Source organism: Coffea arabica, chromosome 10c (genome assembly GCF_036785885.1).
Source record: "Coffea arabica cultivar ET-39 chromosome 10c, Coffea Arabica ET-39 HiFi, whole genome shotgun sequence".
Lineage (NCBI taxonomy): Eukaryota > Viridiplantae > Streptophyta > Magnoliopsida > Gentianales > Rubiaceae > Coffea > Coffea arabica.
Window position 1 is genome coordinate 10,582,849 of NC_092329.1, and position 15,721 is coordinate 10,598,569.

General features: G+C 32.4%; 2 protein-coding genes and 1 long non-coding RNA gene across 3 annotated transcripts; 2 read left to right on the top strand and 1 right to left on the bottom strand.

Moving 5' to 3' along the window:
- Nucleotides 1–4,694: 4,694 nt before the first annotated feature.
- Nucleotides 4,695–5,363, bottom strand: LOC113712099 (protein DMP9-like). Its single transcript, XM_027235387.1, has one exon. It carries the CDS (start codon nt 5,361–5,363, stop codon nt 4,695–4,697), a length of 669 nt encoding a protein of 222 aa, XP_027091188.1.
- A 2,248-nt stretch (nt 5,364–7,611) lies between these two features.
- LOC140016254 (uncharacterized) lies at nt 7,612–9,851 on the top strand. The gene is made up of 3 exons (XR_011822608.1): nt 7,612–7,822; nt 9,084–9,140; nt 9,541–9,851. It is a non-coding gene; the product is annotated as an uncharacterized lncRNA (long non-coding RNA).
- Nucleotides 9,852–11,246: 1,395 nt separating this feature from the next.
- Nucleotides 11,247–14,580, top strand: LOC113711231 (glucuronoxylan 4-O-methyltransferase 1-like). The gene is made up of 2 exons (XM_027234406.2): nt 11,247–11,342; nt 13,753–14,580. The coding sequence occupies exons 1-2, from the start codon at nt 11,247–11,249 to the stop codon at nt 14,578–14,580; spliced, it is 924 nt and encodes a 307-aa protein (XP_027090207.2).
- The last annotated feature ends 1,141 nt before the right edge of the window (nt 14,581–15,721 follow it).

Consider the following 15,721-nt stretch of genomic DNA (forward strand, 5'->3'; position numbering starts at 1 on the left):
AATGCTCAATAACAGCTGTACAAAAAAAAAAAATTACTATTACAATCCTCCCACCCCACTTCCCTCTTTGTTTCTCCCAAAATTATTGTTACAATTTTACAAATGGTTGTGCAGCAGAAATTACTAGTCATCAATCTTCTTCTTCTACTTCTCCGCCACCGCTCTCCTCATCTGCCACCCCTCACTGCTTGACGAACACTCGCTATCTCCAACCTCAAAACCCTCCTCCCTTCAAAATTTCATCTCTCTACACAAGGAAATTTTGTACTGAATCTTCTTAACCTTTTAATTCTGGTCCAGCATTTCAAAATTCATTCATTCAATTCGAACCTTAGCCTTCTATTTTTCTGGATCCCTCGGAAGAGACGTGGAGAAATCACATGTTATGGATGGAGTAAGTTACAACTTTCATTTCAGGCTTCTCAAAAAAAAAAACTTTGATTTCAGGCTACGTAATATCTCTTTTGCTTCATGTAGTAATTAGTGGCAAAGTAGAATTCCCACAGTTTTAGTCGTCATACTCGTCCTCCTTTTTCTTCTAGGATCCTAAGGCTCCGTTTGGATTAGCTGTTTTTGGAATTGTTTTTCAAAAACAGCACTGTAGCATTTCGTTTTTGAAATACAATTCCTTTTGAATTAGTTGTTTTTGGGGTTGTTTTTCAAAAATTATATGAAAAACTTTTACTGTAGATGTTTTTTGGATTATTTTTAGAGGTATTTTAAAACATATTTTTGAGTATTTTTATAATTTATAATTTATATATTTATATACATTTATAAATATTTATAAAAAAATATATTTATATAATTATATAAAAATATATAAATGTATTATATTATATATAATACATAATATAAATATATTTATAAATGTATATTATTATAAATGAATATTATATAAATGTATAAATTTTATATTTTTATAGGGTAAAAAATAAAAAAGCCCATGTGATAAACCTAATACACAGAAAACCCCCCCATAGTTTCAAAATATACAACACGACCCTCATGCTTTGAATTAAATTGTAAAGGTGACAGAATCCGTCAAACTTAGCGGAAATGAACAAAATGACCAAAATGCCCTACTATAATAAAGCAAAAGACAACTCAAAAAAATCATTTGTTTTATTCTCTAAATAGAGAAAATTGAGGGTCAAGGGGTAGAATAGGTATATTTGATAAAAATTAGGTATAAAATTTTTTTTTAGGTTCCAATAAGTCATTTCCGTTAAATTTAACGGATTCCGTCACCTTTACAATTTAGCTCAAAGTATGAGGTGTCGTGTTGCATATTTTGAAACCATAAGAGATTTTTCTGTGTATTAGGCTTACCACATGGGGCTTTTTTGTTTTTAACCCATTTTTATATAAATATACATTTATGCATTTATAATACATTTATAAATATATTTATGTATTTATATAAAAATATAAAAATGCATTATAAATATATTATATTATATATAATACATAATATAAATATATTTATAAATGTATAAGTGTATATTATTTTAGATGTATAAATTATAAATGAATATTATATAAATGTATAAATTAATATATTATAAATATATATTAATATTATGTATAAATGTATTAATATATTAATATTATGTATAAATGTAAAATTAATATTATGTATGTTAATATATATGTATAAATGTATTATATTATATATAATACATAATATAAATGTATACTATATATTATGTATATATTATAACATATATATATTATGTATAAATGTATATAATATATAATATTTATATTTATATTAATATATTATAAATATATAAAATTATTTTTTAAAATAAAATAAAATATTTATAATATGTATAAATAAATATATAAATATATAATATACATTAATATTAATTATACATATTATAAATATGGTGTTTATATAATATTTTAATTTGTAATAATTATTGTATATTTCATTATATAAATATTTATATAATATATAATTTATAAATATATAATATATAATTTTCAATTTGTATAATAAACATAATATTGTATATATATAATATAATATATTATACATCATATATATTTATACATTATTACATATTATGTATATTATATATTATACATAACATTATTATACATCATTATACACAATAATGTACATACTAATATTATACATTAATAATGTATATATTATAATATAATGTACATAATATATTATGTATAAATATTTATACATTTATGTATACAATATTACATATTATTTATATTATATTATATTATGTATAATATTAATGTATATAAATATTTATATAATATATAAATATATAATTTTCAATTTGTATATTTCAATTTATATTAATATAATATATATATATATATAATAATATACATAATTGAAATATACATATGGAGTTGTTTTTGATATAATGTTTGGATATGGTGTTTTTGGAGTTGTTTTGGAAATACACATTTACTGTAGCATTTGGAATGTGAAAAACAGTTTTTCAAAAACAGAGGCAAAAACACATAATTTGCATAAAACAATTTGCACATGACTGGGTGAAAGGTAGATATTGATCCCTTTTCTGCTGGTAAGTATTGTTATTTTGGTTGCCTGATTGATGTCTTTTCTGGCTGTACATTGATATTCAACTATTATAGTTATATACGTATATTGGTTAGAGCTTAATTTGTAGGATCTATTGCAATGCAATGCTCTTCAATACAATCAGCTATGGTTAGTTTTTGTATCATATGTTGAGAGGGAATGCTGGGCCTGTTTGGAAGGTGAGTTTTTTGGGTGTTAATATAAAACTTTACTGTAGATCACTGTAGAAGTTGTAGAAAAAACTTTTGTAAAAATTTGGGTGTTTGTAAGATGAAAATTTTTTTCATTTTCATTTTCTTTCTTTCATTTTCTTTTTTTTTTTTCTTTTTTTTTTCTTTTCCTTCCTCCCTTTCTTCCCCTTCTCCCTCCCCCTTCCCTCCCCTGATCCCTCTCCCGGTACCTCCATGGCAGCAACCAACAGGTGAGAATCAAATTTTTTTTTTTTTTTTTGCTTTTTTTCTCCTCTCCTCTCCTTCCCCCACCACCCTTCCCTGCCATCCCTTCCTTCCCCCGCCACCCCTTCCCTTCCCCTTCCCTCCCCAGCCACCCCTGCCACCCTCCCCTCCCCCTCTTTTTTTTTTCTTTCTTTTTTTTTTTCTTTTCCTTCCTCCCTTTCTTCCCCTTCTCACTCCCCTGATCCCTCTCCCGGTACCTCCATGGCAGCAACCAACAGGTGAGAATCAAATTTTTTTTTTTTTTTTTTGCTTTTTTTCTCCTCTCCTCTCCTTCCCCCACCACCCTTCCCCCGCCATCCCTTCCCTTCCCCCGCCATCCCTTCCCTTCCCCTTCCCTCCCCAGCCACCCCCGCCACCCTCTCCTCCCCCTCTCCTCCCCTCCCTCGCCACCCTCCCCCTCCTTTAGCTGCGATCTGGTCTTGCGACCAGATCGCAGCCCCCCTCCCTCTCTTCCTTTGCGATCTGGTCACGCGACCAGATCCGTCAAAGGGGGAGGGGGATGGTGGCGGGGGAGGCAGAGGGAAAGAGGGGAGGGGGGAGAGAGACAAAAAAAAAAAAAGGAAAAGAGCATCAGAGACCAGTTTGGGCAAAGGGAAACGGGGAGGGGGAGGGTGGCGGAGGAGGCAGAGTCGAAGAGAGGAGGGAGGAGGGTGAGAAAAAAAAAAAAAAAAAAGAGGACCGCCGGAACTGGTTGCCGGAATAGTGATCGGCGCCGGAAGTGGTGGTGGAGATGGTCGCCGGTGCCGGAGGATGTGGTGGGTTGGGTGGGGGAGGAAAAAGAAGAAAAGTTGAAGGGAAAATTTTTTGTATATTTTTAAAGTGTGTAGGTTAAAAACTTTGATAAGTTTTTTGGGTTCCTGTAGCAAAAGTTGTTAAAAAACTAGTTTTATACAAACTTGGTAAAAAACCAAGCTTCCAAACAGGGCCGCTATTTTACTAAAAGTCATAATTCTTCTATTCCTTATGACCTGCCATTCCATATGTTGGTTCCATCAGGTGACTAGAGTAACATTTCGTAATTGTTTTCTGGTCCCCGAAATCGCAGCAATATTCTTCTCACGTCAAAAAAAAAAAAAAAAAAAGAAACCATTCGTATAGAATAAACACGAGTAAATAGAAAAGAAACAAATATAAAAGTAGTCAATTGAATAAAATAAGTGATATAACTCGGCAATTAAATAAAAAGTACTTTCTTCTTCCAAAAAAAGAAAAGAAAAGAAAAGAAAAATAACAACAATAAAAGTGTTGTCTTCTAAGTAGTATATATATCTTAGGGTCTGATCAACAGAAGTCAAAAGTAGTCCAATTGTAAACCAAACCTTGTCATTCAGCATACACTGACATTATTGATTTGTAAAAATGAACAATTTCCGATATAAGACGCTTAAATCTGTGGTCAAGTATGAAGAAATCAAGTATTCAATCAATCTCACAAGTTCACAAATATAACATCACATTAATCCCTACAGAGTGCCAATCTATATATCCAGGATAACAAAAATACAAACGAGATACCCTTTTATTTCCTAGTTCTTCCCTTCAATCATAACCCAAACTACTAATGGAAATTTTATAAGAAGAACAACCTAGTTGCAAGACATAATAGACACAACAGCATCAAAAATCCAAAACTAACAAAAGCAAAACGATTCCATTTATCAGGCAGCCGAACAACCGATGCCATATCGAGTATTGGGGAAGACAAGGAAGAGACCACTACAAATCACCCCAACCATCAAAGGAAAACTCTGCATGGCTTCATCCATTTCCTTGGTATGATTCGGAAAAAGACAATCTGTGACACGATGGTCTGAAAATGCAATGGCTACGAAAACCAACACAGACATGAAGGCATGCACGAAATCAGTCAAACCAACTTTATACCTCTCATCTTTAGGCACCTCGACTCCAAGTCCATGCTTGAACACAGCCAGCCCTTTTGGAGTCACAAAACCGTAATAAACTTTCCCATCAGGGCCGCGAAAACTGTCGGTGAAATGGAAGAAAAAGCACGAAAGGGTGCAAAGGCCTAGTAGGGAATGGGTCATTAGAGTTGTGACATGGGAGCATTCTCCTTTGGCGGCATGAATAGATGGGAGAACCATTTCAAAAGTGAGAAGGGTTCCTGTGGGAAGAAAATTGACGAGCATTGATGTTTTGGAGAGTGTTTTCTGCACCCCATTTGCGACTGCCCGCCTTTTTCGGCCACCAGGAGGGGGAGGCATCTCTGGTGGTGCAACATCCTGGGATGAAGAAGGTTGCTTTGATGGATCAACCTGCGGCGAAGCATTGTAGATTTTGATGCCAAGTCCTTGAGGCGGTTCCATTTTCCAAAAGATGACTGCAAACTTCAAATACACTGGGAAAATGTTGGATTAAAATAATTAAATTGTTAGTGAAGAAGAATAATTTTCGGGGATTCGAGAACTAGAGTGAAGGATCAAAAAGCAATGAAATGAAAATGCTGAGAAGAAATTAGTATTGCACGCTAGGAGATGATTGAGATATTGTAAGATATGCCTGCACAGTTTACAGCAGGAAGTTTTCAATTGTTCCAGGAAAAAGAAATAACTGTTATTTATGGTTGTAAGTTGCTTGGTAACCAACCGTGTGGGAGTTTTGAATTGAAAGGGTGTGTTTTATGGGCCTGTAACCAAAATCTTCTACTCCTAGAATCCTTATAAAATTGAAGTAATATAATTGGTCAAGAGATTGGAATGGCCATGAATTGTTGGGTGATTTAACTTGGAATCTACATGAGGAAGGAAGAACATGGTGCATGGTTGGATTGAGAATAATAAGAGAATATTTTACCCTCAGGAGATATCTAATTCAAGGCCTCTGGGACACTGGAATTAGGGCCTTTTTGGCTCGCTGAATCTTTTGAAGAAAATTAGATGCCAACGAATTAAATTGTACGTCACCCGAGATCTAAAATATGAACATAAAAAGAAAAAGAACCATCAAGTAGGGGTGGCCACAGCTCAGATTTAAATCGGAACAGTATCGGCAATTTGTTGAATCGAAATTGGAATTGGAGTTGGAATCATAATCATGACTAAAGGTTCAGATTCAGATCCCCCAAAATTTTGAATTGGAATTTGAACGATTGTTTAAAACCCATTTAAATCGTTAAAAAATATTTATTACCTTACATATTTGGCCAGTTTATAGTTCAATATCAATAGTCAACATTTAATATTAACAAGTCCAAACTTAACATAACAACTCATTGTCTCATTCTGTTAGTAAGTCTATATCTCATCATTACCAATCAAATCTAATGAACAATGAGATATTTTTTCATAAAATTTGTATTGTTTTTTCTTTTTCCTTGCACATGATAATACAATAAAGTTCTTATTTATTTATTTTTTGTTACATTCATTGTCCTATTTTCTTAGAATCAATTTAATAACAAGTGTTTAAATATAACTAAAAGGGACCGAAATCGTAACTAGAAGAAGTCGGAACCATAATCGGAACAAAATCAAAACTGAAATGGGACCAGAACAAAGGTTCAAGAACCGAAACCTTAACCGTAACCGTAACCATCCATATAACCATCCATATAACTGTAACCGTAACGGTAACCGTAACTGCCCAGCTATGAACAATGCTGGGCAGAAACAACTAATGACAAGTAAAAGAGTTCTTTGGTTTCTTACTTATTTGCGCCCCATTTGCTTTTGTTTCAACTTGTTGCATGTCTGATTTCTTCAGTTTTGGTGATTACTGTGCTTTATTCCATTTGCTTTTAGCGTTCTTTTGCAAAGACATGGTGAAACTAATTTCCCTGGGTAACGGTTTTGGTAATTGAAGTGCTGAGAATTGTGCAAAGCATATGTACCTTGAGGAATGCCATAAAAATGAACAGCAATTTGAGGATTGAACGTCAAAATATCTGATTTTATAAGCGAGTGCCATGATGCAGAGTAGGCTTTCTTTCTTTCTTTCTTTCTTTTTTGGTTTGGTGATTATAATGTTTTGGTTTAAGAGTATCAAACTAGCAAGATCTAGGATATCAATTTCACGGACAGCAGCCTCTATATACAATCTCCTATTGCTGTTTTATGTATTCTGGACAAAACATTAACCAAAGAAAAAAACAATAACAATGCTTTTTCTTTTGAAGAAAGCATTGTTATATTTAGTGTAAAGGCCACATCCAATGTGTGTTTCAATTTAGAAATAGTAAAAATGAATTAATATCATATACAGGGAAATGTTATTTGCACTCCATTTTGTGTCATTTTGTGACGCCCCGAAAAAAATTAGGGTTTTCATTTTATGGATCTTTTGTTGGACGAGCGGAGGAGCGCAGCTTTTAAACTTGGAAAAGAAGAAAAAATTTTGGAAATGTGAAGGGGGCCAAATCCGGCCGGAAATCCGGCCAGTTTCTGGCCGGATAGCTGGCCGGATTGCCCAGCCATTTTGAAAAAAAAAATTGAGGAGCTCTCTGCCTTGAATCCGGCCAAGAATCCGGCCAGATTCCGGCCGGATTCTGACGTGGCAGCTCCGGCTGTCATGTTTGACCGACTGTTTCTTCACCTTTTTTATCTTGTTTTGCACCCAAAATATCTTCATTTCTGCCCCTTGCTCAGCCGAGCTTCACAAGAGAGAAAAACTCTTCCATTTTCTAGTTTTAATTTCTATCAAAATCTTGAGTTTTCACCAATGATTTTGGACAATACTTCACACAAGGGCTCACTATGGTGGACTAAGGCTCTTGATGGATTGGATTTGGATGGGGTGCTCCATGTTGATAGCTTCTTGAATTTGTGAGGTAAGATGTTTAAGGAAGGTCTTTCTTGTTTTGATAATGCTATATTAGTAACTTGTAGAGGTTGAATGTGTTATATTGTGGAGTATTTCATGGGTTTAAGGAAACTATGGTGAATTTCTAATTTATTGGGCATTTTTCTGATTTTATATGAAATGCATGATTAGTGTTGGATTGATGGTTTGAAATGGTGTTAAATGGAGCCTTTATACGTTAATTCCGGTTGTTAGAGGAAAATTTCCACTTGTGAGGTGATTTCCGGGTTTTAGGGTTTAAATTGGGGATTTGCTTATGATTGGGTTATATGGCTTTAATTGAAGGGGTATTGTGGCTCTAATTGAGTATATTTGCTAGTCCATAATTGTATGTAAAATTGGGGTTGAATGGAGGTATATTTGGTATTGAATGGTAGGTTGGAAATGTGTAAAATTAAAGGGGAAATGCTGTCCCATTTGTTGGAGAATATTTGATTGATTTGAACTTGTGTGATCTTGACTAGTTTTAAGGAAATTCTTGTGATTTGGAGGTTGGGATAATGAAATCCCATGTTAGTGGTATTTCCGGACTTTAGTAATGTGATTTCATCTTCGATTTGCCATGTATATGAGTAATAAGCTATTCTAGTGTCTTAAGGTGGAAGTTCTAGCCTTTAATCGTGATTAATGATGGTTATTCGCAAATGTTGATTTGGAAGTGTAATTTCAGCTTTTGTTGTATTATTTCTGCTCTCATGTAATAAGTGGTAGTTGTCCATAGCATGATAGCTGGATATTGGGATAAATGAAGCTTTGGTATACTAGTTTGGATTACTTAAAAGAATTTTCAGCTAGAGTACATGAATTCTAGCTTAAGGTTAATCTGCCCTGTTTTCGTACTGTACATGTGACCATGTTAAAGACTGATTCGGCCCTTGCTCAAAACAAGAAACTTGTAGATATATAAGTTAGCTACTTGCCTGCAAAATTTCAGATTGATTGGAGTACTGTGGCCTGTGAAATGACTGAATTAACCATGACTGCCCCGTAACCCCTGTTTTATGACAGTTTTCGCTCTTTCTCCTAGATTTCGATATTTGACCCTGAAAATGTATAATTTGGCCTTGGAGGTCTTCATAAGAAATGTTGGTATATGTCTTAGCTTCGTAACGCCATAAGTTTTGTGTCAGCCGGATAGGTGTAGCTTCCATTATGATTGAAACGCCAAAAGGTGGCAGGAACTTGTTAAGTTAGGATTCCTTTTATTTGACTTGTTATTTGTAATTTAGGACTCCGACTTGTGCAAGGCAATGAGGTACTATGGATGGTTCCTGAGCTGTGGTTTGGTGAGTGAACCTTAACTATTACTCCGAAAGTTACTTTTGAAATAATTCTTGCATTGATTACACGACTGCATCTCATTGTGTATGTGTGTGTGCCAAAACATTTTGGCTCCGATGAGATCTTGGGAAAATCTTGTGCTTAGAACCAATGTCTCCACTACTGTCTACGCATTTCTTGGAGCACGATGGCTCCTTATACCTGTTTATCTGATACTTGATCTAAGGGAGCGTTGGATATCTAAGTACAGGGATTTCACTGGCTCCAAAGAGCATTATACGTACATTTGATCGCTAGTTCATGATAGCCATTAAATGCATTATTGTGAAAAATATTTGATTACTGATTTTACTGTTCACTCGCTGAGCTTCTAGCTCACCCCCAAATGTTTTCTTCTCCCCACAGGAATCGAGGCAAAGGAAGCGCTTGTATTTCATTATTTTGGGTGCCTGGATGGCATGTATATTGTATAGCTTAGATTTGGATACGTTTTGTGTAATAGTTGGGCTAGGGTGATTATTTGAAATTGGAATGGATGGATTTCTCTTGTACACTTTGATTTTGATTTAACTTGTGTAATTTTGGGATGGTATTGAACGTTTAGAACTGATTGGATGTGTAATAGTCAAGATTTGGACTTCCTCCTGTATAATCATTGTGATCAAGGATCAGAGTGGCTCAGTGGAAGCGTGGACGCTTCGCTTTTGATTTGTAAATGTTGAAATATTTGATTTATATTTGAGGTTTTATCTTGTATTTGTTTGAGGACTGTAGTGATTGACCGAGTCCTGGCGAGAGTTGGGCAGGTGGCCCGTTAACCCCTCTGGTTCGCCTTAGGGGAAAATGGGGTCGTTACACATTTGCACTCTCACAATTTATCTTATCATATAGTCTAATAAATGAAAACCTATATGATTAAAATGATAGTGGCAGTGTGATTAATAAAATGGGAGTACAAACAATATTTTCCTTGTATATATTGTGTTTTTCACATAAATACAATTTATATGAATTTATTAAAGAATTTTTACTATAAGGTTATAGTAATTTTGTAGTTATAATACTATAGAGTGGTTATGAGTTTTGTCCTAAAAAGAGGGGATGTTTATGATTGTTGGCAAAATGTCATTAGGTAATTAGAATAAAAATTAATTTTTATAATGATAAAATTAAGAGTCTAGAAAATGAAAAAAATGTACATATATATACACACACACCAAACTGCGACTCCTTTGACTTTATATACTATCTGAACCTTGATATCCATAAGAACAATCCATTTTTGTTACCACAAGATATATTGGCAGGCGCCAATCATTTGATTGGATTAAAATTTGGAATGGGCACACTTAACGATATGAATCATTTGAAAAATAAACGTACTCGTTCTATAGTGGATCTTTTACAAGATCAATCTGGGTTGGCTTTGCTTCGTTTGGAAAATGTTGTTCGAGGAACTATATGTTTAGCAATTTGACATAAATTGATACCAACGCCTCAAAATTTTGTAGGTTCAACTCCATTAACAATTACTTATGAGTCTTTTTTTTTTTTTTAAGGTTTACACCCATTATTTCAAGTTTTGGATGGAACCAATCCGTTGACACAAATAGTTCATGGGAGAAAATTGAGTTATTTGGGCCACTAACAGACGAACTACTAATTTTTTGAATATGAGATATTCATTCCAGTCACTATGTGAAGAAATTAATGTTGGATTTATTGGATCCTTATCAATTCATGCGAGGATTGGCGATTGTTAATTTTTTTCTTTTTACAAAAGTAAATATACGAAAAGTTAATCACAATACCTCCCCTAAGATATATGTACTCAAACTAGCAGGTTACCCCCTAAACTTTATTTTTTCTCACTTAACCCCCTAAAGGCAAAACTACCCTCTATTATGCTAAATTTTTATTTTTCTTTTTCATCTTTCTATGATCAATTAATCTAAAATCATTGCTCAAATTTAATCTTTCTAATTCATGTGATAAGATAAATAGATTTACTAAAAAATATGTTAATATTTGATTACTTTTAAAAATATAATAAAGGAAATAATCTAATAAGTAAAAATCCAATATAGTAAAATGAACAAAAAGATGCCCAAATGGCCCTCAGGGGCTTGGTCTGGTGGTTGAGGTTGCTGAAGATGGAGCCTCAGGTCCCTGGTTCGAACCTTGCTGCCAGCAGGTTGCTGAGGGTGGTGAATAGTCTGCGGGGTCCACTCCCTGCGGGACACACCTAAAAAAAAAAAAAAAAAAAAAAAAAGATGCCCAAATGACTGCCATGTTAATGTGATTGCAAAAAATGAGTAGATTATTTCTAATTGTATGATTATAATCACATAGAATATATTTTTTTTTAATTTCTTAGATTGAAAATAAATGAAATTAATTGTAATGTAATTTATAGTTATTTACTTATTTGCTAAGTATAAGGGAATATGTACAGGTATATATGTATGTATACACATACACATACACACACACATATATATAATATTATATATATTGTATATTTTATATATGTATATGTATATATCATATTGTATAATGGAATATATGATAATATATTGATATAGGTTTCTTATTTTTGTGAGTTAGAGGATGGACATCCTAAAGTTTTTGTTAGGATGGATTATGACAAATAAAAGAGAAGAAATTTTTATTTGTAAAAAAATTAACTTTAATAAAAATTTGATTCTTTGACAAATACAAACTTTAGAAAAGGAAACTAATGGATAGAGAGAGATTTTTTTATTTGCTAAAAGATAAGAATTTAAAAAATGAAAACTAATTTGAAAAAAAATCAACATAGTAGAGGAGTAGTTTTATCTCTTAGGGGGTTAAGTGAGTTATAATAAAGTTTAGGAAATAAATTGTAAATCTAATTATACCTTTGGGGGAGGGGGGTTTTGATTAACCCATATATCAATTGAAGGGCAATTGGTGAATGGTTGAGAGTTACATGTGATTTTTCTTCTAATGTTTAACATTATAAACATTTTCATCTTTCAACACAAATGAGCAAAATAAAGATCTAAAGTATGTAATGAAGTGCAAATAAAAAACATACATAAAGTTGAATAATTCATGCACATGTTCTATAGAATTTCATATTTGAAAACATATGTAAAGTTTAATAATTCATACAAATGTTATAGAGAATTTTGCTCCATAGGTATCTACCTTGTTGAGATGTCATATAAAGCACGTACTTGTAAAACATTGTTCACATACAATGCAATATAAAGACATTACTTTAAAGACATCTATCGTTTTGAGAATGAATTGAGAAAGGTATCTACTTTTTTGAGATGTAATATAAAGCAAATTCTTGTAAACATTGTTGTACATAAAATTAAAGATACCATTGATTATAAGCCAAATATCTACGTGATATTGCATAGAACTTTCTTTAATTGTTTAGGATAATAATTGACGTGTTAATTAACCATGAGAAAATTAGTTCTCTTTTGTTTCTTTTTAATTAGTGTATTAGGATCATGTTGATTTCCTCATATCCTAGCTTAAACTTGAAAAGCTAAAAAGGTAGTTTCTTTGAAGTCCAAATAACAACCTTACCAAATGTTGCAAAATCCCACAAAATTTTTGAATGATCAAATAAATTATGAAGGTACACTAATTATTTACAATATACAATTGACTTAAAATACTACTAAAAGAATTGAGAGGAAGATAATGTGATTATATCTAAAGCATATTTAGGGCTCCTACTAGTGTTATTCTTCATTGAATTTTTCTCATTCTTTGGCTATATTTTGATTGACGGTTGCTATGTTAGGCTCTCTAAAACGTGATATTTACGAAATAATCATAAAAGTGCATATTCAAATTTAAAAAACATGAAATATTTTGTTAAAATCAATTTTGGATGGATATTAAATAGTCATTATTGCTTTTCAAACATGGCTCACTGCATACTATATGTAACATCTGATTTGCAAAGATACAAAGATATTTTGGATGAAATAGTAATCAATGGATTTTTTATATGTGGAAGTAAATGCGATTGTGTCTTTCAAGTCTCATTCTTTGACTATATTTTGATTGACATTTGCTGTGCTAGGCTTTCTAGAGAGGGATATTTACGAAATAATCATAAAGGTGCACATTGAAATTTTAAAAATGTGAAATAATTTGGTAAAATTATTTTTAGATGGATATTAAATAGTCATTATTGCTTTCCAAACCCAGCTCAAAGATGCAAAGATATTTTGGATATATAGTTGCTGTGTTAGGCTCTTTCAAGAGTGATATTTACCAAATAATCACAAAAGTGTTTACTGAAATTTAAAAAACATGAAATATTTTGGTAAAGTCAATTTTGGATGGATATTAAATAGTCATTATCACTTTTCAAACAGAGCTCATTGCATACTATATGTAACGTCTGATTTGCAAAGATGCAAAGATATTTTGGATAAAACAATAACTAATGGATTTTTCTTATGTAGAAGTAAATCCGATTATATCTTACAAGTTATTAGAAATTTGAACATGTGATTCACATTTTTGCCAATTCCAAACCTATTAAAGACCACATCAAACCTCTCATATCAAACACAAAGCACTACTCACAATCTGATAAAGATGAGATCCAAAGCTCAAAACTCCATCAACCTTAAGCCCCTAATCATTCTCTTCTCCTGTTTCCTCTTCCTTCTTGTTCTAAAACTAGGATCAAATTATTCATCAAACATACAAAATCTTCAGTCAAAATATATTAATTTTACAGCCCCATGCCACAAAATTCCACCATCACTAGCTGAAGCACTCGTCCACTATGCATCCACAAATATCACCCCTCAACAAACCTATCAAGAACTTCAAATAACATTAAGAGTTCTTGAACAAAAATCTCCCACCAACTTCTTGATTTTTGGCCTTGGCTACGATAGTCTCATGTGGTCAATGCTCAACTATGGTGGTAAAACAATTTTCTTGGAGGAAAGTGATGCATGGATGCAGGACGTGAAGAAGCAAATACCTTCGATTGAAGCTTTCCATGTAACCTATAATACTAAAGTAACTGAAGCTGTTCAACTTTTACATCTTGGGAAAGAAGAAAATTGCAAAGTAGTGACTGATCCAAGATCGTCAAAGTGCCACCTAGCAATCAAAACTTTTCCAGATGAAGTTTATAACACTGAGTGGGATGTGATAATGATTGATGCACCAACGGGGTACAAGGCTGAATTGCCTGGACGGATGACTGCTATTTATACTGCCGGACTATTGGCAAGAAATAAGAGATTTGGTGACACTGATATTTTTGTACACGATATTGATCGATGGGTGGAGAATAAATTTTCCATGGATTTTTTATGCGAAGGATATTGGAAAGAAGAAGTGGGAAGAATCAGGCATTTTACCATTCCAAGCCATAGGGGAGGAGTTGAGAGGCCATTTTGCCCATGACGATTGCAGTTGCATCAATTTACCACGACCAGACCAAGACTATTATTTTGCATTTTTTTAACTTATTTTTCTTTTTTTTATAATTATGATCTTTTTTTAATTTTGTTTGATTTTGATGAAAGTCAATTTTGCCTCCTATGAATTCAAAATTAGTTTCTTCTATTTTTATAAGTTTTTTTGAAAAATAAGGTTCTTTTTCAGTGTTAAGCATTGTGGTGTTAATTTTTACTACAATATTATAGACATGTTTTAAAATATTTTGAATAATTTATCTTGGATGGTCTAAAACCAAATAAGAAAAAAGGAAATGGTAGAATTTATCTATTTTAAAAAGCAAGATGTACGTACACGTTTTACATTTGGCGAAAAGAGGGCGAGAGAATTGAGAATTTTGCAGGGAATTTTTGTCTTTTACCCTGTCCTTTTTATTTCTTTCCCTTAAATATCACTTTACTATATCAAAAAAGGTGGAGTTGTAATTTCTATATATCAAGCAGCATCTTCTTTTATTAAATATATATTGCCTTTCTTTTATTAAACATATATTGCCTTATACAACATGTTATCGATGGCTTTTTTAATATATATATATATATATATATATATATATATAATTTAGAGTAATATTTAATCTCACCCTAAACCATCCATCAAAGTGATTGTATCGTATCAAAGAGCACCAGCAAACTTTAAATATAAAATAAGAAGCACCTTGAAAAGCTACCAATTATATATGCTGCACGAAATTTGGTTGAATATAATTTACTTCTACCCAAATAAGGCTATTAATAACCTTGAAATAATATTTATGCATGCCAGTGAAATGTGATTCCAATTTCCACTTCAAAAAAGGGGAGAATATCTGCAAATATTTATTTCTTTTTGTTTTTGACAAAGGTAATAGCGGTCTCAAAAAATGGAATATTATCAAAAGATAATCAGAAAAGTTAAGTCATAAATTCATGCTTTATGAGTCGCGAAACACGGATTAACATATAATTAATTGTACTATAAGTCATAAACTAAAGTTCAATTTCACCCTAATCTTTGCTATTCCTAGATGCCCAAGTATAAAACACTAAGCAGAGCAATATTTATGGTTAGCTATACCACTTTTCAGTAATTCTAAGAGTTCATTTTA